At 43.7% G+C, this 23,052-nt stretch overlaps 1 protein-coding gene across 2 annotated transcripts; it reads left to right on the top strand.

Moving 5' to 3' along the window:
- The first annotated feature begins 2,917 nt into the window (after positions 1-2,917).
- On the top strand, positions 2,918-13,879 carry LOC139333154 (T-box transcription factor TBX5-A-like). 2 transcript variants are annotated; one of them, XM_070965439.1, is made up of 9 exons: positions 2,918-3,256; positions 4,176-4,349; positions 4,640-4,734; positions 5,033-5,152; positions 6,656-6,803; positions 8,300-8,452; positions 10,206-10,297; positions 11,288-11,541; positions 13,028-13,879. In XM_070965439.1, the coding sequence occupies exons 2-9, from the start codon at positions 4,182-4,184 to the stop codon at positions 13,612-13,614; spliced, it is 1,617 nt and encodes a 538-aa protein (XP_070821540.1). In that variant the 5' UTR covers positions 2,918-3,256; positions 4,176-4,181; the 3' UTR covers positions 13,615-13,879. The 2 variants fall into 2 exon arrangements, with proteins under 2 accessions (XP_070821540.1, XP_070821541.1); XM_070965440.1 differs by lacking the exon at positions 2,918-3,256 and having other exon boundaries at positions 4,316-4,349; positions 4,675-4,734.
- Positions 13,880-23,052: the final 9,173 nt, after the last annotated feature.

Raw genomic sequence — 23,052 nt, forward strand, 5'->3', positions numbered from 1 at the left:
TACGATTCGAAAAGTTCTAAAGTGATTTTGTGTTTTTCATTGGCAGAATATAAAATGAGCGTTTATAAAAAACGAAATAATCAGTAGCCTAAATTCAGCTGTGTGGTTTTAACTCGTGAGGTAATAATATTTAGACTTTTTTAATTGTGCAGTCTAAACCAGTAACGGGGAAAGTTGTACAGAACTTTTCGGGAATTGTGTTTTCGATGAAACTGCTTCTCAGGACCACAAATGCGTTTGATTTTCACACTAAATGAACGGACTGCAGCGACTTCTGTTGTGTGACTTTACAAAATCACCCATTTTGGCTGCAAAGTCGTGACTTACTCGTTGAACATGTGGAGGAGCAGCACGTTCACCTCAGGTGTGGTTTCAGAACAATATTTAGTTTTTGCAAAGGAAACCCTCAGAAAAGATTTTTATGTGACAGATTTGAGGAGAGTAAGCAGTAACTATCCTGCTGCAGCTCACTGACTGATGGCTGAACGTTTGTCTGTGGACGTTTCAAATGTGGAGGTTAATAATCAATAGGAGACAACATGTTAGCTTATTTGGGATGTAACACTAAAGAAAAGTTCATTCTGAACAATATGTGATAATTAATGGCATTTTATTAAAATAAAAAATACTCTTTCTACATATAAAAACTACTTAGTGTTACATTTTGATTTGTAGCCCCAAATTTCTGTTTATTTCTGTTTTGTTGGAAAGTGAAATAATTGACCTGAGGGTGATAAAAGTTGACCTTCAACGAGAAAACAAATATAATGAGTGTCATAAACATATTTCACACTAATGCCTCTAAACTGGCAGCAACACGCTAATTCCATATTTTCAGATCGACATTAGCAAAATCAGCTGCTGTTTTTTTTTTTAATTTACTTTTAAAATTATTTAAATATATATTATTGTGGGTGCTTAATGGTGTACTCATAAAAAGTCGTTTAAGCAAAGTTTAGATTTGTTGCTCGTTGCTCAAATTTTCCCCAGTAAGCGACTATATTACTATAAACTTTAAATCAATAGAGGAAGAATAAATCATCTATTTTAACGTAATTAAGTATTATTATTTGTCAGTTTCACACTCAGGCAGCGAGTCTGCGGGTGAATGACAGGGTTATTGGGAGAGTTTCAGAGCAGATCGGAAACTTGATGGCGCGCGCGCACAAACTCACACACACACACACGCACGCACGCTCGCACGCACGCACGCACACACGCACACACACACACACACACACACACACACACACACACACACACACACACACACACACACGCGCGCGCGGATCCGGTCTCTCCCAGTGGCAGCGCGCTCTCACTGCAGCACCCGCGTGTCGCGCTTTGCGGGAGCGGCTGAGCACCGAGCTGCCGGTAACCGGAGGTCTGTCACCGGGAGATCTGATACTCTATCACGGTAAGAGCTGCAGGTATGGGTGCGTTTGGAAACAAAAGCTGGGCGCATCATACAGATGCGCAAAACGGGGCACATTTACGCACATGAAATCCGTAGAGGCGATAATATTTAATTTGATTTTGGTTCAGTATTTATGTTCATATTTTAAACACATGTTGTGCTTCGTTTTTTTTGTTTATATATATTCAATTTTAATATATCTGTACAAGCCCATATCAGGCTGTTTCAGAGGCTACCTGCTATCAATCTCGACGCGTGCCGTCATAATAGAGATATGGTCAACAGCACAAACCTTTCGAGTAAATTAAATAAAAAATAACTAGAAAATGGTTAATGATGCATAAATCTGTCCGCAGACACTCCGGATAAGCAGGCTGTGGTCAGGGTGAATGGAGTAGAGGAGAAAGGGAGGACGCAGCTTTAGAAAATCGGTTCAAATGGGTAACGGAAGGATCCGGCATGTTGACCTCCCGGTGACCCCTTCAACTTTCAACTCTGGATGCCTCCAGTGATCAGGATCTGCAGTAATCCAGTCAAAGTGATGCGCGCTCGCGTCGACCCTCTGCTGCTGCTGCTATAGGCCTGCGCCTGAGTCTATAATCCACCATGAGATGATATACATGTGCCCCGCATGTCATTTTAGGCCTGTGGGTTTTTTTGGGGGTTTTTTTGGGTTTTTTTTTTTTTTTTTAATCATTTTTGGAAATGCACAAAGAAAATCCACCTCACATTTGGGTGTTTTGACAGTAAAAGGCTATACTTGTGTTTTATAAGGGCACTGACATGAATCAGCAGCCTGGTACTGACTTTGTTTCGTACCCTGGACCACAAATAAATCCTGTCATTCGTTATCAGACATCTTCTCTCAGTGTGTGTGATTGGAGATTAACTAATTAATTAATTAATTTCTTCTCCTTTTCATTTCCTTCTTAGTGTGACCCATAGTCGTCCTCCTCTCACGTCAGTGCTCAAAAGGTTTAATTAATGTCATATCACGCTGCATATAATGTAGCGCAACAGTCTCACTGTCTCTGACTTAAGCAGCAATAATAAGTTTCTCTGATCGATCAGGACAGTTCGATGGATAATTCACATTTGTATTCAGGTAGAATAGGGGTCAACAGTTATTTTGGGGGTGTGTGTGTGATGTGACCAAACAGAGGATTAATTCCCTCAGTGATGAAGATACACTGTGAATTAATAAACATACTTTTGAAAAATAAATCACCCTCACCGATTGCGCGTGCGTGTTTGTAGGTCCATGCACATGTGGCTCTACTTGTGTGTGTGTGTGTGTGTGTGTGTGTGTGTGTGTGTGTGTGTGATTGGCCAGTGTCACAGCCGTGGTTTGGGCTGCGGACACCGATGCACCGTGCAGACCTATGGGAGCGCAGGGAAGGCAGAAGGGGGAGGGCAGAGTGTCTGAGGCGGACTCCATTTGTAATGAAGGATCTGATGAGCGGGGTTCAGATCAGGGCTGCCACCGAGTCCGCGAGGGCAATAAAGACAGAGGCGATATAAATGAGGAGGGAATTACATCCGCTTTGAACGGATTTCAATCTCCACCGCGGTGACGGGAGGCAGCGGAGCGGACGAGCCGCGGTCTGCGCGCAGGGAGACGGACAGCGGAGCGAGTAACAACCCGCTGATATTCCAGCGCCGCGCAGGGATCGTGGTGGATTTTTGGAGGAAAAAGACGCAGCAACATCTGGACAGTTGGATTTTAAAATAATAATTTTTAAATCAAAGCAAGCTACAAAAACACGCGAGCAGGCTGCAGAGCGCGCAGGAGCAGGATGAGCGTGTTTTCAGCAGGGGGAGCAGAGCAGTGCGTTTGAGGTAAAGGCCCTCGGGGAGACCATCCAATATATATATATTTATACACACACACATAACACGCACACACGGACACATGCCAGACACAAGCTGTGTCATCTTATTTGATGTCAGTGTATTTAAGAGCCGTTTCCATTTTTAAGCAGCGTGTTGGCTTTAACACACCGTTCAGCTGGTAACACACTGAGGAACTGCACGCTCCAGTTATCATCATGCATTAAGGCCGAGATAGAAAATATGAATATTAATTAATTTAATATGACCACAGTAGTCACAATAAGTCTGAAATCTGGATGCTTAATATCGCGTAAACACGCAGTAACAAGCTGCCTCCGTCATCTTCAAAAACAACGTTAAAGTTCAAGTTCAAGCACATTTGATCTCCTTTTGAGTGGAAGACTGGATTTAGGTTATTGGATCAGTTACAGTTTAAGTCTATGTAATGTGATGCACGTCATTATCCGTGTGCTGTTTTGCAAAGAGAGGGCCGTAATTTGTGTTTTTTGAGAACAAGACCAAGTGCCAATAAATAAAATAAATAAGACAAAGAGTTCCTCGACGAGTATCGACTGTCCAGCAGTTTGCGTCGCTTATTGGCCTTCGTGGTTTTTAGATGGAAAATTGGTGTGTTTCCTATCGATTGCAAAAAAAAAGTTTTTTTTTTTTAAAAATGAGTTTAGTCTGAGACTGACTTCAATTTGCACAAATAGAAATCCTTCAAATTCTGATCCTTGTAGATAATTAATTTAAAAAAGAAATATTCAGTGAAACCTCGCACTCAGCTCGTCATTGGGCAATTTCTCATCAAATGTTTTATATCAGTAAAAGGGGCATAATTGCTAACTGTGTGTGTGTGTGTGTGTGTGTGTGTGTGTGTGTGTGTGTGTGTGTGTGTGTGTGTGTGTGTGTGTGTGTGTGTCAGTGGGATATGGCAAACGGAGGGGACCAGTTCGGTCTCGCAGAGCGTCCGGACTCGGACTGCATGGATTCCCCAAAAGAGTCCAAACAGGAAACTCACAGCTACACCTTAAAGTCTCCAGCTTCACCACAGACGGCGTCCAGCCAGCAGGCACCGGCCTGTACCACGGATCAAAATGTAAATATTGATTAATTATTGATCAGCACAAACTACTTTTATTGACGCAGAAATGTCCCCCTCACTTTTTAGTAACTGTTAGTTGAATTTACTGTGGATTAGTTTTCTATAATAAACCACAGAATTATTATTTCATGTGTACAAATCTCTATGTAATTACTGTATGTACATATACTGAATTAATTTCTGAAATATAATGTGCAGTGTGTTTCATCTGGCGGCCTTTGTTCTGCAGTAATTTGAAGATCTCCTCCTCAGCTGTACTGAGCACTGTTTATATTCTGCTGCAGGGGATGGAGGGAATCAAAGTTTTCCTTCATGACAGGGAACTTTGGACGAAGTTTGATGAAGTGGGAACTGAAATGATCATCACCAAGGCTGGAAGGTAGAAAGAAGAAACACTTGTCTGTTGACTGACAGTTTTTGACTTTGGGTATATTTACCTTTTTTATATATATAAGGCCATGGCTTTGATAAAACGCTGTTGGGGGGTTGGATGATTTTTAAAAATCTCAGCTTTGGCCTCATAATACCTCACGTCGTCAGAACCTCATGGGGACGTTTCGTGTCTGAGGAGCTCACAGGCTGTTCATTTCATTATGTAACCTGAGGTATTTTATCATTTAAATCCGTCTGTGTTGGAAAGTTAGCGCTGATATTTTTCCTGGCCGTGTTCCCTGCAGGAGGATGTTCCCCAGTTACAAGGTGAAGGTCACAGGACTCAACCCAAAAACCAAGTACATCCTCCTGATGGACATCGTGCCCGGGGATGATCATCGCTACAAATTCGCAGACAATAAATGGTTCGTATGTCCCAACATTTATACATTAACTTAGATTAAGCTCCAAATCTCCAGAGTGGTGGAGGCTGTAAGTATGTGCGCACAGATCAGCTTTGCCATGATGGGCACTAAGTTAATTAAAACATTTGTGGGTAAAAAAAAAAATACATAAAAAGTCTAAATTCCTCATGTGAGCAGCCACATTTTTCCATATGAAATCTCAGCCTAAAACCTCTGTAAACAGCCGTCTAAGCCTCGCTGTTGTGGGTTTACCCTCCTCTCCATCCCCGCCTGCGCGCTGTGTAAAGGTCGGGTCCTTCTTGCAGACTGGGATGGCCTAGTTCCCCGTGTGCCCCCCCCCCCCCCCCCCCCCCCCTCCGACTGCCCGCCGGTTAGATCAGAATAAGAAGGGTTCACCGGGCGGACACGCGGCACAGACCGGGATTAAAGTCTCCCATTCAACTGTGTGTTGTGCTGCGGGGAAAATCCGAGCAGACCGCTGACTCTGCAGTGAGATCCATCGACGATGTTCCTCCTCCGAGAAAACGGGAAACGGGGGTCCGGAGGAGGGGCGCGGTGCTTAGAAGGATTCATCGTTGGTAGCCTGAAGCGTAAAGGATGGGTGTGGTTGTTTGATCCCCTCAGCAGGCTGCACTTCTATTCCAAAAATATCATTTGACTTTAGTTTTGCTTAATTTTAATTAATATAGGTCTTTTTTTTCTCCAATTTTTGCCAGGTCATGTCATTTGACCTTTACGCACTGCAGACTCAAAACACAGGCCAGACTTCATGCAGCGAGACAGCAGTTTTGAAACAAAACGCAGGCTGTGATCAATATATATATACATCAAGGCCTTATTCTTCTTTCAGAGCCCGAAATGTCTGGTTATATTAATTATTTAGATTACGGCCCCCGCTAGTTCTTTTTCCGTCCTAATTAGTTTTATTAGTGACGCGCAAAACGTCAGATGTGAAGCCTGAAGAGGAACCCGCCTGTAGCCTAAACCTTTAACACACTGATTAAAAATTAATGCGCAGAACGAAAATCACCACTCAAACAGGTTGGCCCTATTTTTAGTGTCTTCCTGTGTGTTAAAAGTGGGAAAATGGCCCATTGCTCATAGATTAAGTGGTTATAATTGCCCCTTTCTTGGTCGTTTGTGGTCCTTGTTGTTCCAGTTTTCGGTGATTGGAGTTTTTCAGCAGAGGTTAACGGCCTCAGACTTCTCTCTGGCAGAAACTAACGAGGCTGCAACACTTCATGAGGTGGCCGAGCTAATTTGAGTCTGTTAAGCTGAAGTCCAGATGTGGATATCTGTGTGAACTTCAGCAAAACAAGGTGCACTTTGTGTTTGTCTAATTAAAGCAGCGGACCGGCCTGCTGCAGCCGGCGGCGGCGCAGGCCTCCGGCGCCACGGGGCGCCGGGCAGAGCGGTGCGCGGCCGCTCAGACGAACCGCTGCGACTCACTGAGCGTCAACGTCTCAGTCTTTTCTCATCTGCTGCTTTTTCTTGGCCGCATAGGTCGATAACGGGAAAGGCAGAGCCAGCCATGCCCGGGAGGCTCTACGTCCACCCGGACTCTCCAGCCACCGGGGCGCACTGGAGCCGCCAGCTTGTCTCTTTCCAGAAGCTCAAACTCACCAACAACCACCTGGACCCCTTTGGACACGTGAGTCTTAACAGTAGCCATTTGTGCTAATGTGGCGTAGAACAAGAAAAATGTTCGTCTGTTTGCTTGAGTGTTGAAAAATATTTTTGCCCTTGAATGTAGACTAGTTATGTCCCTTTAAAATAACGTCATCTAGCAGACAACACACCAACGTTAAGGACACAGTTTCCCAATGAAAATGCTCTATTGGCCACATCAAATAGCCATAATACGCTTTTCCGATAATTAACCCTGAGTGATGTTTTTTAGTCGAAGAAGAACGGTTAAACAAACTGCGGTCACAGCTCCAGTTAGGCAGGCGGGGGCAGGCGGGCACAGCCCGACATGTTTGCTCGTTCTCCTGAACATAACTCAGCAGCCTTCACAACACAGCACAAATCACCGGGAGGGCAGAGCGGCCGCAGCTTAAACCTCGTTCCTGCCATGTCCGGCTTTCACGGCTGCCCTGCAGCAACAGTCTGAGTTCACGCACGCGGTGATCTCGCCCACGGCGGGCGAGCAGGTGAGCGCGTCTCGTCCTGCGCGCGCGCGCGCCGAAACAAACAAGAACAATAATCTTTTCGTGCTTGTTAAATTAGACGTAATGATTTCAGAGATTCTGAAGTCCATTAGCTAATACACATCGGGCATGTCGCCGCGATTAAACTGAGCTCCCCGGATAAACAAACGTGCTCGCGCCCGTGCACGCGCATACACAGAGAGCCATGATCCAATTAAAAAACACTTGTGGAGTGGCCTGTGTCGTGGGAAATGGTTCAGATTGTGCCCTGAACGCGCAGACTTCGTTATAGTTTTACATTACTGGCATGTCAGAGCCAAATTGACGGACTTTATAATAAATAAAAAGGCTGGTAAGGGTTGGTCAGCAAGTGCACCAACCAATGAATTACTTCACTGATCTAGTAAGTGACAGAATTATATTTAGAAATTTTATTTCCAGTATATGTGATTCTGTGGAGTCCATGGTCTCATATAACTATGCTGAAAGAAAATGGTCACAGATGCCATATTTGCCCATATTTGATTAATGCATGAAGTTAACCCCAATTATCACTTTGTTTTACGGTGGCAGCTATTTTTGTGTCCATGCAGGATTTTTGGTAACACTGGTATGAAATTAGGACATTTTAAAAAAAAAATTAAATAGTACAGCTGTAGCTCTGCATAGTTACACAGAGCTGAATTAGACTATATATACATATGTGTATTTGTTATATTAATGCAGGACATGATATCAGTATTTTTGAAATCCTGGCTTTTAAAACAAAGGGTTGATTTTCCTCTTGGCTTCCATCAGTTTGATTCTAGTAAAATGTAAACTGTGAATATCTGTCTTAAAGATTCATGTCATCCAAGAAACAGGGGGACCTTGACATAAATTGGGTTTACCCTCCACCTGGCCTCCAGTCTAGTCCAAATCCCAGCATCTGCCGGTGAGTTTCTGGAAACATGACAGGTCTGTCAGTCTCACCTTCTCAATCTTTCCCCCCGTGCAGATAATACTCAACTCCATGCACAAATACCAGCCTCGTCTCCATATTGTCAAGGCGGACGAGAATAACGGCTTCGGCTCCAAAAACACGGCTTTCTGCACCCACGTCTTCTCTGAGACCGCCTTCATCGCTGTCACATCCTACCAGAACCATAAGGTACGCTTTACACAAGACACACTGCACCAAAACACTGTCAGAGGTTAGGAACTAAAACGCCACTATGTGTTTCGGAAAGGTGCCAGATGAATCTCTTTTATGGATGAAAAAATGAAATACAAGACAAAAAATATATTTAGATCAGGTGTTTGAATGTGAAGCGTCCCGGCCTCATAATTATTCTAACAATAACAGAAATGGATCTCAAAGTCTCGTATGGAGGTTTGCCTTTGGTCTCTGCCCCCATTCAAACCTCTCTCTCTCTCACGTGTTCACACACACACACACACACACACACACACACACACACACACACACACACACACACACACACAGACAGACAGTTTTGTCGTTGTTTGTATGACTGTCTGTCTTTTGTATCCAGAGAGTCAATTTGCATCTTCTTTGTTTATATGTCCTTACTCTGTATTTGTAAACATGTCCAAAAATAAATTATTTGTGTGTGTGTGTATGTGTGTGTGAGCGCGTGTGAGAGAAAAGTGTGTGAGTGTTGCTCAGTAATGACCTGTTTCTTTCCCTTGATCTTGGCTGATCCAGTTTCCTCGGCCTCTACCACAATGACAGATTGCTGAAGCTTTAACCACTTTGCTGGTTACGTTTTCACAGGATAGCCTCAAACTGATCACATTTCACAACAAAACATAAATTACAGAAATTTTATAAATCTCACATTTTCTGCAGAGTTTTGCAATTGTTCTTTTTATGAATTTTCCACATCATATATACTGGTAGCTCACTTAGTAATGGAGGCCTAAATTGAATAAACATAACGGCTCAGAAAATAGATCTACAACGAGCATTTAATTAATCAAGGTGCATTCATTTATTTAAAATAGCAGATGGAGCTTTTAGCTTATAAACAAAAGATGACAGTATTGTTTTATTTCTACTGAAAAGCTGAAGTATTGTGCATGAACTCCATAATAATTATTATAAGGGTAAATGTTATTATTATAGGTGTATATGTTATCAGAAATGAAATAGATATTTTGTATTTTAAACTTTTTCACTAATTTATATGATTGTTTTTAGTGGTAGCAGTAGAAGTAGGAGGACAAAGTGACCATGAATTAGTTTTGAGTATTAAATAAAATTGGTTATTGTGTAAAAGAAATAATAAAACCTAATTTTCCCATCGCGTTCAGTAACAAACACTGTTAATTCCACACTGGAAGCATTAAGCTGGTATTTGGTGCAGGCCGTCAGTATTATCAGCACTTCAGGGTTTGTTTGAACCTGAGCTCGTGTCAGAGCTGCAGTCCACTCGCCTGCTGTGTGATGGACACGCAGCACAGAGGTTTCCCTCCATGACATCACTGAGAAAAGTTTGAAGACTTAACATCAAAGCTCCCAGCTTTGGACCTCTAAAAGCTTTGGCCTGAAATCCTGAAACCTGGCGACTGTTTGGGTAAACAGTTTATTCTGTGTCAGCTGGCGAGGACACTGTCCGCTCCGTTAGAAACGTCAGCGGCTGAGGAATGTTGGCAGGGCAGAGCTTCAGCGGGCCTGCTTTTAACATCTGCAGGGCCTCTGACAAATAGTAAACTACTGACTTTCAGTCAATGAGAAGAACAGTTAAAAAAAGCAAATGTGCCTGTGTGTGTGTGTGTGTGTGTGTGTGTGTGTGTGTGTGTGTGTGTGTGTGTCTGGGCCTGCATGGAAGTGTGTGTTTCTTTGGGCCTGTGTGTGTTAAACATAGAAGAGTTAAAGGTTTTCTGTGTTTTGTGCTCAGATTACACAGCTGAAGATCGAGAATAATCCTTTTGCAAAGGGCTTCAGAGGCAGCGACGACAATGAGCTGCACCGCATGGCCAAGCTGCAAGGGTGAGCACAGCTTCTTTGTGTGTGTGTGTGTGTGTGTCTGTGTGTGTCTGTGTGTGTTTGCAGTGTCTGCATGCTTGTGACCATTCATTGGAAACAAAATCTATTCTTCTCTCTGAGGCTTGTTATGATTGGGTACATATGGTCTAAGCCTTGAGTCTGTGTGTGTGTGTGTGTGTGTGTGTGTGTGTGTGTGTGTGTGTGTGTGTGTGTGTGTGTGTGTGTGTGTGTGTGTGTGTGAGTTGAGCCAAGCCGTTTAAAGAGATGTGAGCCATTGTCACCTGAAGGTTGATCTTAGCCTGAAAGTCGTCCAGACGGCGCAGCACAAACACGAGCACTGACAGGCGATATCACATGGTCGATGAGGCTGTCGCTGCTGATCGGCCGATGGCCCCACATGGTGCCTGTTTGCGTGCTGAACTAATCATCATCCAAGCACTGTTGTGGCAGGCAGTTTAGAGATTTTAATAAGCCAATGGCGGAGGCTGACACAGAGGGGTGGGGGGAAGGAGGGTTGTATTAAATACAGCACCCCTGTGTTATTGTGCTGCTGTGGTTGGTGGAGACGAGAGGAGGGCAGAGGAGAGGAGAGAGGAGACTCTATCTGAAGTGACACATGGACGGATGTTTATTTTTAGAGCGGCGAATTATCTCACACACAACAGCTCTGACTGTGTGTGTGTGTGTGTGTGAGTGAGTGCACGCCAGTGTGTGTCACTATCTCGGTGAGAGTCAGGGAGATGTGGCCCGCTGTCCCCCACATACCATAGAGTTCACCAAGAGGGCAGCGTGCACAGAGAGACATCAGAGCTGAAAGGATGGAGAACGGCTAAGTAGACTTGAAAGAAAAAGGAAAAACAGGAGCACAAACAATGCAGGCAGGCGGGATTGAATCCAACAGGAATACCTGTAGAGAGTCAGCAGAGGCGGCTCTCTGCAGCGCACCTGAAGCGTCACATACAAACTGTTCCCTCTGCTGTCTTTCTGTTGCAGTAAGGACTTCCCCGTGGTCCCTCGCAGCACTGTCCGTCAGAGAGCCTGCTCCGCCGGGAGTCCGTTCAGTGGGGAGGGCCGGGGTCTGCGGGGCTCCCCCGATGCTGTCCGATCCCCTTACAGCTGTGAAAACAGCTTGAACAGCAGCAGCCCCCAGGAGCTGCTGAGCGCCGCCCCAGCACACTACATCCTGCCCCATCCTCACCTGCAGCACGGCCAGCAGCCGCAGGTGTACCACTGCACCAAGAGGAAAGGTAGGAAGAAGGCTGGAAAAACAAACTGCCTGACACCTGAGTGCAGATACGACCCATGTATTTTAGTACTCATTGAATTACTTGAATACTTTTTCAAACTGTGGAAATAATAATGTATATTTAATTACACCCCTTTTGCAAGTAAGAAAATATGAATTGAGCAGCAGAAAACTGGTCATTTGTGGCTTATCCAACACGTGTTTCAGGGCCAAAATATTCATAGTGAAGAAAAAAAAAACAAAACAAAAACAATTTTGGGCAAATGTCATAGCAGCTAAGCGTATTTTTTAGGTTAATATGTGACGGTTAATGGACCATTTCAGGGATTTTGCCCATTGACTACAAATATACAAATATTATTGCAAACTATTATCTACACTTTACACATTTCAAGGTTGATTTCCTAACTTTGATGCAGAAAGGATGAAAATCAAGAAAATTGTCTATGAATTCATTGTTATTCTTGTCAGCCCAGTCACTGCTTCCTCTTGCTAACGCCACTGCTGCAGGGACAATTTGGAAATTTGGAAATCAGAAGTGGCGCCCAAAAAGCTCCGCATTCATTAGATAGGTTTAAAATTGTTGATGTTTGTCAGCCAACTGCAGCGATCATGTGACTACTGTATGTAAGAAAAATACACCTTTTTTCTTTCTTACTATGAAGGACCTCAAACGTCTCTTCAGGTTGTTGTTTATATCCTGCTGAAATTAATGGAGGCCAATGGCTGCCTGGGAAGTCGGAAATTAACCTAAAAACCTGATTTACATTAATTTGTGCTGCGACATTCAGTTTGTGTTTGCAAACTGTGTGTAATTAGCATTAGATTTACCAAGGCAGCAGCTGAATGAATGAATAATTTATTTTCACATGCTTGCATGGCTTTATTCAGACATATTAATCAACAGCTAAAAGAAAATCAGCAACAATGACTCAACTACTTCTGCACTTGGCTGAAGAAAAGACTTATCAGTGTTGCGACTTATTTTAGATCATATAAGTAAAAATATTAAGTGTAATGAAGCTGAAAATTCTTAATAATGTACACTTTATAGTTAACAGGGCATCATTTGAAATGTATAACTGCAATACTATTGCAAATACCCGTTTTACTATCAAGTCCAAAAGAATATATTTTCAAAACCTCACTTTGAGGAAAATAAACTTTTTTTTCCAACATAACCTTTTTTCTCATTTAACATAAAAAGCCAAACTTCTTAAATATGAAATATTTAAGCATAATGAGCCATAATGATACAAAACGGGTACCTGGTAGTAAATGGACTAAAATTATATATAAATTAATGTCACACGTGCTCTAAAAGCAGCTGACTTTTAGTACAGCTTTTCTTCATGTGTACATTTTGTTCTCGTCTCAGCTTCTTGAACTGTCAAATGTGGGAAGCTGGTAATTCTGAGCAGATCTCACTTGTCATTAAGGTGAAATGGAAAACCAACTGAATATTTTCTCTCTGTCTTCCTCTGCAGTGGAGGACAACTGCTCTTCAGGAAACCGCCAGCACCTCTACAAGAAAGCCTTCACTGGTAGCTCACCGAGTGAGGGCGAGTCTTACTATCACCCCTCCTCCTACCCTCCTCCTCCACCCGGCCTCTCCAACAACCCTGCCCTGGGTCTCACTGACTCCCCCTACAGCTCAGACATGGGACAGCGTCAGGCGTGCATGTTTGCCGGCTCAGAGCCCAGACTGGATGAGCTCAACTGTACATCCTGGTCATACACCTGCCCGCTCCCCTCTGCCATGACCCCTATGGAACCTTACCCACCTTATACCCCTCATCCTCCCTACAGCTCCAGCCCCCAGGGCTCTCGACTCAGCACTATAGCCCACCAGAGCTCTCCGCCGCTGGGAGAACACATCACCCATGACCCCTATCAGAGCCAGAGCTCCGGACCTCCCTCTCAGAGCTCCCAAAACATTCACAGCAGGCAGCTCAGCCCTCCTCTCAGAGAGTATCCTCGCTACACGCCAAACCTGTCTCCTCCTCTCTACCACACACTAGAGACGCACACACACATCAGGTGTGGAGTCCCAGAATGGAGTACAGCCTCCTAACTGAACCAGAGGACAAACCCCAAAGACTGATTAGTGGACAGAGATTCCTCCTCTCAAATTCAGTGACCCTTCTTTCTGCTCTTCTGAAAGATGCTGCGCCGCCTACGGACTAAATGTGATATTACCTTTGTAAAATAATTGTGAAAAGTGTGACTTTGTGCTGTGTGAAGAGGTGTCATCTGTTGTTCATGTTTCTCCCCTGTGCTGGATGGAGCAGTGGATTGTTAAAGACTGGACTTGGACATCCATGATGCTTCAGATGTTTTTTTTTTTTTTTAAAAAAAAGTCTGAGCAGCAAAATCAAAGTTGTGCTTTCTCATTTTCCTGAACCCAAAGCCTGGTGTCATTTCACTGTTTGCACTGTGAGCCCTGTCAAGGCCAGGCCATGAACAGCACTAGGCTGCTTTCCTCTCAATGACTCCCACCCTCTCCATTGTGAAGGATGTAAATTGTGACCCACTGGCAGACAGGCAGTAACATTTACTGACCAAAATAATCTGAGCTCTCACAGCAGAGCCTGAGGGAGGCGTTTTTTTATCTTTAGCGGAGCAAAGCACAGCTCCGTGCTCAGTCTCAGTGAAGGAGAAAAGGCACGAGTTCTCTGTGTGTGCGTGTTTGTATGTAAAGCCTATGTCAGCTTAGCTCAAGGATGCCATGAGTTCATTTCCAATGAGACAGGCAGTAGTAGCTGCAGGCGCTGCACCATAGAGATAAACAGTTTGTTTAGACCACGCTACAGGCTGAAAGACCTGTAAACACTGTTTCCAATGCATTCTGGGTAAATGCATTACTCAGCGTCATGCAGCTGTCACTGCTGTCCTCTTAGTCACCCCCAGCTGACCAATCGACTTTGCCCGTTCGCTGCAAGCCGGCCAATGAGCGCGTGCCTCTCTTCTATCCCGAGCTGACCAGTCAGAGCTGGAGTTCAGCATGTTTTATGTGTGCGTGTGTTGTCCCATTTTTGTTAGTTTCTGAATTATTCATGAGTCCAGTGTTGATCCTTGACATGCTAGGATTGCTCAGCAAACACAAAGAATCACAGTGCTGTAAATGTGATAATGTTAATGCGCCAACTGGTTAAAATATTCTCTTTAGTCTATTCATTTTCAATCAAAATGCTCCCTGTCACACAGCATTGCTCCATTAATTGCTTTGAGAAGACTGGGTTAAATACATTTCCCTGCAGATTTAGGTCGTATTACTCTCCTCCTTGCAGCTAAATGCAAAGACACATTTGTGGCATCTGTGCAAAATGGACGCAAGCTGAGATTTTGTTTTATTTTTGTGTCATGCAGCAGTTTTTATATATTTCTGTCCAGGTGTTTTACATGCAGTAACATGTGAGAAGGTGCTCGAACATTACAAACCATCAGTATACAGAGAGCAGATCCTCATCCTTCATGTATTCATTTGATGTATTTGATTTGTGTGTGCATGTGAGTCTGTGTGTGTGCGTGTGAGTGAGTGTGTGTGTGTGTTACAATGAGATTTTTATAGCCTTTTTCCTGCTAATAGTATTTATTACTCTAGATTTGTAAAGATTAGTTTGTTGTTAACTTGTGCAACAACACGGTATTGTTCAGAGATACTTGCTTCTCTTTGAAGGTTTGTTTCTGGTCTCACCTTCCATCTCCAAGTGGTGACAAATAGTTGTGATAAGCAAACAATATTTTCTGTTCTACGGAAATAAAGACAGATTTATATACAGAAACAGAATAAATTTTTGAGAATTTTTGCGGAAGTCAAGTGATGGTAGTGTTCTTCTTTGCGATTAGATAACGAACACAGCAGGGACAAGACATTAACATTCCCAGAGGGTTATTTAAAGTACGTTCAGCACCTCGGGAGTGGAAACTCTTTTAAGTGCGGTGCCGTTTATCAGTTTCAATGCATGTATCAATATGAAGGACCTGATAACAACAGTAGCCTGCACCTTTTCCCAAATGCATGTTCCAAAAGTGTCCAACAATGCCATTCAACAATGTAGAGAGCATTGTTTAACGGAAAACAGTGTGCACTCTGCTGTGTTATCACGTATGAGGGACCCCGCTGTCTCTGCCTCCTGCACTCAGAGTGCTGTGGGGTGCTGTGGGGTGCTGGGGTGCTGTGGGGTGCTGCGCATACCTTGTCTGCCTCTTCTTATCTCTGACAGGTTGTTTGGCATCTCCAGTCTCCACCAGCTGGACCCCCTCACTGACAACCTGCTGCCCAGAGAGGGGTGGGATCTGCCGGGATGCAGGACAAAGAAAGGTGGGGGTGTGTTGGTGGTCCCCCCTTTTCTCTGAGACCCCCCCCCCCTCCAAACAGCCACTCTCCCTCAGTCCTCTCTCATGTTTCTGTGTCTCTCGCAGCAGAGTTAACCTCTTACACCTGCTCAGAGTTTACAACACCCTTATTTTGAAAGAACAAATGGACGTAATGTGCAGAGATTTATTTGGAAAGGCTGTTAAATCATTACACTTCCAGCCCAGTGTATTTACATTTAATTGTGTGGTTATATGTCAGTTGACAGGCCTCTCTCTCCCCTTCTCTTTTTCTCTTTCTTCCTTTCTCTCTCTCTTTCATACACCAGGAGGTCAGAGGTTAAGCAGGCAGCTCTTCAGAGGGCCTGTTCCTCCTTAACCCCTCGTCTCCAGACAAACCCAGGCCAGGGTGAAGGAAGGGAGGGAGGGAGGAGGGGGAGAAGGAGTGAGGTCCCATGCGGGGGCCTCCGACTCTGAAGATGGATTGCGTCGCTTCATGCTTGCTTGTACAGTAACAGAGCTCTGTGATCACCTCTGTATGGCTGGAAGTTAGCAGGGAGAATAAAGCTTTGGCTAAAGTGGTAAAGTAATATTAAACACAGAGGGTGTGTGTGTGTGTGTGTGTGTGTGTGTGTGTGTGTGTGTGTGTGTGTGTGTGTGTGTGTGTGTGTGTGTGTGCGCGTGTGTGTGTTTATGAAAGACCTTAATCCATCTGTGGAGAACTTTCTCAGACACACCAGTCAGACAGTAGATTGATGAACCTTTGTGATCAAAGAGCCTAAGTGGTGCTTATCGTTATTTCCCCAACGCCCCCCACCCCTCCCCAACACACACACACACACACCAGTAACCCCTCCGCCTGCCCTCTACATATTCTCCTTTTCTCATTCTCATCCAAACTCTCCAGTCCATGTTAGTTTCTAACAGACACAGCGCAAACAGGACCACATTCACACACATCTTTTCTGTCGTGTGCACAGACGAGACACCGCTTGTTAAAACAAAAAAAGACTGACATTTTTAAATGTCACCCTTTTGGCCTGCAGACCTACTTTTCTATGGCAACTAAAGCGGGAGGGCTGCTTAGGACGGCTTATGTTCCTGCTGGATTGTATGTGAAGTATCTTCCCAGCTGCAGAGCAATTTCTCTTGCAAAGGAAGCCTTTTTAAAAGGCATCAAAGACTTATTTAAAGCTGATTTCATTACAGTCTGAACTATTGGTTTGAATATATAAATGTGTATTTGGAGTCTCTTGCAGGAGACTGAGAGGCATTTGTGCGATGTCTTGCATTAGTGATGCCATTTTGTGAGGAATAAGTGGCCTGAGATGGAGTGTAATTGGTAAAGTTGATTATGGTTGGTCTCTGCGGGTCCGATGGTGCTCCGTCTCCGTGGCAGTAAAGGGCGACAGCGTGGCACAAGTGAAACAGCTGTTACACTGGAATGCTACAGAAAATAGAGAAAGATTGGGTTTATGCAAAAGTTTGGAAGCACATATTAGAAATTCATGGATCTGAGCCTGAAGCATTTCATTTCTTTTATCTAGAAAAATCTCACCAAAGCTACTTCAAAGGAGTGCTTTTCTGCTTTTAAAGCTTCAAGAATTGGAAAGCTGAGAGGGCATTGTTGTAAAATGGGTTGATAGGCACATCAAACCAATTTTTTTCAGCACATGTTAATACAAACCATAAGCATCTGTAATTAGAATCAGTAAGCACTGAATAGCACTGAGAGGACAGCACAATGGCAGTACAATAATGTAAAACTATGAATGCTTGGCCATTACACATGATGCAACAAAGTAGGCTGGTGGAGGTTTATTTGAATGATACTATCCATCCTTGTTGTTATTTAAAAGCCACAAGAATGGACTAATGCTGTTAAGCTCGGTGTAGTTACAAGACTGAGACTCAAGCTAATTTCCCCCTAAATGAGAGTTTATGGCTGAAACCGCCCTGAAATCACTGAAGTAGATCTTAATATGAACATAAGAGCTGTCAAGGATAAGAGGTTGAGTGTGTGTGTGCGTGTGTGCGTGTGCGTGTGTGTGTGTGTGTGTGTGTGTGTGTGTGTGTGTGTGTGTGTGCGTGTGTTGGGGGGGGGTCGTGCTTGGATTGTCCTGTGTGTTGGTCTGAGAGACAAAGCGAGAGGTTAAGGGTCAAACTAACAGCAGACAGGCCAATCCAGGGTCAGAGAGCTCAGACTAACCTGATCAGTGATGGTTGTTTATCTGACGGCCCTCGAACTGTCACTCCTTATCTTCCCCTCTCATCCTGGACTCTCACTTTTAGACCACCTCAACAACTCAGTGCCTGTTTTGAAGAATAGCTGATCCCACTGAAAGAGATAAACATGCACGCAGCATGAAAAAGCAGATGTTATTGGCCTTGTGGTCTGCATCACATGACCCGCGGCCGTCACGTCCCTGGATCCGGTCCAAATGAAGATCTTTGTGTCCCTGATTTTCCTGTCGCTCTCTCCAGTGGAAGCAAGGTTTTTAAAAGGACCCTGTGATGTGAGCAAGAATAATTGTTTTAACTCCTAACATACCGCCAAGGTCCTAAGACCAGCAGCCAAATACACATGACAGGGTGAAAGGGATAGAGGCGCTCCCGCAGTGGGTGGTGGTGGGGGCTGTGGGACGTCATGGAGCCAATGTCCTGTCTGATTACGGCCAGAGGACTGGAGAGGCACGCTAATCCTCCACACACACACACATGCACACAAACATAGATAGACAAAAAGACTCTCTTTGAGACAAAGACACACAACCAGCAAGCCAGGAAGACAGATACACACACATACTGACACACACAAACCTATTCAATCAAGAGATTATACCCCATACCCCCTGACCTCACTCCGGTCCCCTTGTCCAGACGGGACACACAGCATAATGATATCACTACCAGCAGGACTTCACTGCACTGCCTGTTCGCTCACTGTACTGACCGGCTGCAGCCCCTCAGCCTCTCAGCTCTGAATGGAGGAACGTTGTCAGGTCGTTATTGTGCATGTGCACAGGGCCGTAGCCAGGATTTTTAAAAATGCTCAGATCAGGAGTTCTTGCAATGCATCCCCTCTCAGAAATTTGAACCAGATGTAAGAACGAAAGTCTCAAATTAAAATATATATATATATTCTTATTTACTAATTCATAAAAAAATATGTATTTGTCTATTTTTAGTTTTTATGGCCTTAGAGTGCTATAATCAATATCTTTATAGTAATGAGGTATCAAATGAACCATGTAACAGGAAAAGGGTCGCTCATAGTTATAAACCTAATTATCACCCAGATTTGAGGCTCTCCTTGGCTTTATTTCACTTGATACTGAGTAGCAGTAAAGCAACGACTTTACCTTTTTGGTTCACTCTCACTGCTCTCATAGTGTTGTTTTTGGCTGCAGCAGACAGCTATTAGCAGCAAAACGCAGACACAGTTAGCGACTAGCTGGTCAACATAGTGGAGCATTTAGGAGCTAATGAGGCAGATATTTCCCTCAGGAGCTGGTAGAGACCAAAAACTGAGCAAAAACAGAGCAGATATTGGACTTGCCTTCAGCAGGTGATCAGAAACATGAAATAAATGCTGCTCCATATCTGCTGGATGTGTCTTACCGCAGATAGAAGTAGTCCAAAAATACTAGAAAAACGGTCATGAAACAGCCATCAAAATGCCCGGATTTCCAGAAAAACCAGGCTAAGAGTCCACAGACATGCTAGTCAAGAGATTCATTCATCCTGAGGGGGGACATGAATGTGTGCCAAACGTTATGACAAGCAATCCTATAGTTCAGTCTGGCCCAAAGTGCTGGACCGACCGACAGACCGACTTTGCCATCCCCAGAGTCGCGCTGCTGGCTAAAAGCTACGGCCGTGACCTTGATGCCTGTAGCTGCTGCTGTGCTCCTATAGGAGCCTTATTGTTGGGCGTACCTCAACGCACGCTCCGGCCTCATAGTGTGGATGTAAGTTGTGAGCAGCTCAACCATAAACGGGATTTTCCCTCTTGTGTCGTCTGAGGGATTTTTAGTGGCCTGAAGAGTATTTCACAAGAAAAAAAGCAAAAATTTGATAGAATCATAGAACTAGACATGATTTTGTGTGACAGATGTTTCTGGTAAATTTGACCTCAGGTTGGGAGCCACTGTCTTATTTGATTAGATGAGCAGATGTCCCAGCTAGAATTATTACAGAAAAATATTCTTGAAATCAGTGAACTATCTAATACACACAGTACTGTTGTATTCAGAGATTGTAAATTCTACTCTTTAATTTGGCTTTTGTAGAGGTCCTGTGTGCTTCAGTGTGCCCAAGCAGCCCCCCCCCCCCCCCCCCGCCCCCCTTGCATTTCAGTGGCCCGCGCTTCCCTGCAGGCTTGTTGCCACTCGTGTACAAGCATGTTTGCAAACAGGCCAGACAAGACCACTGCTGTGAGACAAACATAAACATCAATAAACAAACAAATCCATTCATACACTCCACTCCCTCCAAACACTGCATGCACAGCAGCCTAATTCCAAAGCACTCACTCAGCCTGCTGTCAGATCCCTTTGTTTGCCAGGAGCAGCATTGTTTGGTTCATGCCCAGTGCATTTCTGCGATCTTGTCTCATTATTAATAGATGGTGTCAGAGAGTTGCTGGCCCCTCTGTCTGACAAGGCATTAGCATAAACACAGACTTCCTCTCAATATCTGTTTGCACCACACTGTTGACCTTTAATTATGGATGTCTAAATGTTTGTTACCTGTCCACTCAAGTGTGGGTGGCTGCGTGTGCGTGTGCCTGCGCGCGCGTGTGAGGGTGTGTGCAAGCTACGGTGAGAGTCAATGCTTTTACTGGTTATAGGTTTGACTATTCAATCATGCTTTCTTTTATTTTTGCATTTTAAGAATTTAAACAGAGGCGCACAAAACGTCATCCCCTAAAATATCATATTTACAAGCAAATAAAATAAAATTAAAAAAGCAGCATTAAAGCCACATCATCTGCATAAGGTGCTCTAAAAAGAGGAAGTATAAATTACAGCCAAGGGAGGAAAGTTGAGCAGGAAATGCAGTCAAACAACTTTAAAAAAAAAAGCATAAATTAGAGGCTTTGGGAAACTCTGATGAAATATGAAAGTAATGTCTTGATATTCCTGGAAAAAATCTGATTCTGTGTTAAGTTACTGCCACCTGTAGCTGCAGGTAATTCCTCACAGGACGCTGATTGGTCCAAATGACTACGCTTTGACGACAAGCATCGAATGTGAAGCCTGGCGAGATGGATTCTTACACCAGGTGTGGAATCTGTCCAGAAAAATATCATCAAGTCAAAGTTGAAAAAGAGACACGCTGCAGGGGTCTTTACTGCACTCTCATACAATCTTAGTTTATTCAACACATCTAAAACACACCTTTTCACACTTACGGTATTCAGGACTCTACCTATTAAAAAACCATTCTAATATACAAAACCTGGTGTCGACAGAAACCTGAAGCCCTGATAGATGATAAAAACAAGTTCACCTCATCTTTACTATAGCATTAAGAACAAAGGAGAAAGCCTAGATGTGTGTTTGTGTCACACATGTTGATCATGGTGGTGGATAAGCAGTCAATTTAGGGGAGTTTGTAGGTCTTTATTGGTTTGTATGCTTGGAAGGTCAAGGAGAAGAGGGGTTTTGCTTGTTTCTACTCACATTATATATCTTTTATGTCAGTTTGAATGACTATGTAATATGCGTTCTTCATTGCAATGTGATGTAAGATGAAGATGGAGGAGGAAAGGGACACTAAATGACTTCACAAACATTCAGATGTGCAGTCATGCACTGTGACTGTACAAGAACCAGAGAGGAGCTGATTAACTCTAAGCTGTACAGAGTTCTTTATCTAATAATCGACACTAATACATTCAGACACTCGTGTAAACATGTGTAGCTTCATGAACACCTGAGTCTTGGTCCAGCATCGCTCAAAACAGATGACAGAAAAGACACTTTTTGCTCCTATCACCAACTAAATATTCTTGTAGCTGTTTTTCTTATTCCTGATGATGATTAACATTCAGCTTCTTCAATGCCACGGCGTCGTCCGAGGGTCACTCCGTCACTGCATCCTTGCTGTGCAGAAAAGCACAAACCCACAAAACTATGATTTCAATTTCACCAAAGTCTCCGAAAATCCCAAATGTGAACAACAAACGTTGATGTAATGGTGCATTAATCAACAAAACAGATATTTGAACTCAGTATTTTACTCAAGAGAGGCTAATTTAATTTTTGTGACACACTGAAACAACGCTAATTATGTGCAACATAGAAAACTAAAGAGAAAATGGTACACATTAGGTCATCAGGTTGATAAAAAGGAGCTGTTCTCTCAGCACTCCTCATTGTCCTCATGAGCTTCGTGCCTGCCATTATAAATTCTGACCTATTCCTCTTCGTGTCCTCGTCCTCCTCAGCTGTTAAAAGGTCTGCAGGTGTTTACACGGGTGTGATGTCTCCATCTCCTCAGCCTCACACTGTGCCCATCACCTGACACAACATGCTTTTATTATAATAGCATCGTTCCATTAGTATTAATAAAATACTGTGTGTGTGTGCAGCAAGCCATCCATTCATCAAAAATGGATACAGCCGCATCTCTGCCTGCAGCTATCTGTGTTGTTGTTTTTCCCCTTCACTGCCTTTTGGTCATGCCTTTTCTCTTCCCTTTTCTCAGTTAGTGTGTGTGTGTGCGTGCGCGTGCGTGCGTGACATACATTTACATCAGATGCATTTTTCTGGTTCTGCTGCTTTCATTGTCAGCATCTCTCTCTTCGCCACACCAGGCAATTATTATGCAAAAATAACAGCACACAGCATTTCCATTAAGTGTTCTAACGCCACCTTCCTCTGTCAGCACGTCGCACTGTGCTCCCATTGTGAACATGTGATGTCGACTTGCCATTAACTCAATCTGATATGGCTCTTACTTCAAGGTGCTAACAAGTCTTTGAAGATATTTTAGGTGTGAGCTAAATCATAAATGTCATCGTTGAATGTTACTGGAGGTGGAAGACACTAACTCCTGTCTTTATTGACTAAACCTCAAGATCAGTTCCCAACAACTGTGTGTCTTCAGGGACCTTTACAAATCATATATTTTCATTTTTGTTGCCCTGAAATGGATCTTAAAAAAGTCAAACACTGCAGTGGATCTC

The sequence above is a fragment of the Chaetodon trifascialis genome, chromosome 6 (assembly GCF_039877785.1).
Source record: "Chaetodon trifascialis isolate fChaTrf1 chromosome 6, fChaTrf1.hap1, whole genome shotgun sequence".
Classification (NCBI taxonomy): domain Eukaryota; kingdom Metazoa; phylum Chordata; class Actinopteri; order Chaetodontiformes; family Chaetodontidae; genus Chaetodon; species Chaetodon trifascialis.

Coding starts and splice junctions, on each gene's coding strand:
- LOC139333154 (XM_070965439.1), top strand. CDS start 4,182: ATGGCAAACGGAGGGGACCAGTTCGGTCTCGCAGAGCGTCCGGACTCG. Junction 10,298..11,287: donor CGCATGGCCAAGCTGCAAGG/GTGAGCACAGCT, acceptor TTTCTGTTGCAG/TAAGGACTTCCCCGTGGTCC. Junction 11,542..13,027: donor CCACTGCACCAAGAGGAAAG/GTAGGAAGAAGG, acceptor CTTCCTCTGCAG/TGGAGGACAACTGCTCTTCA.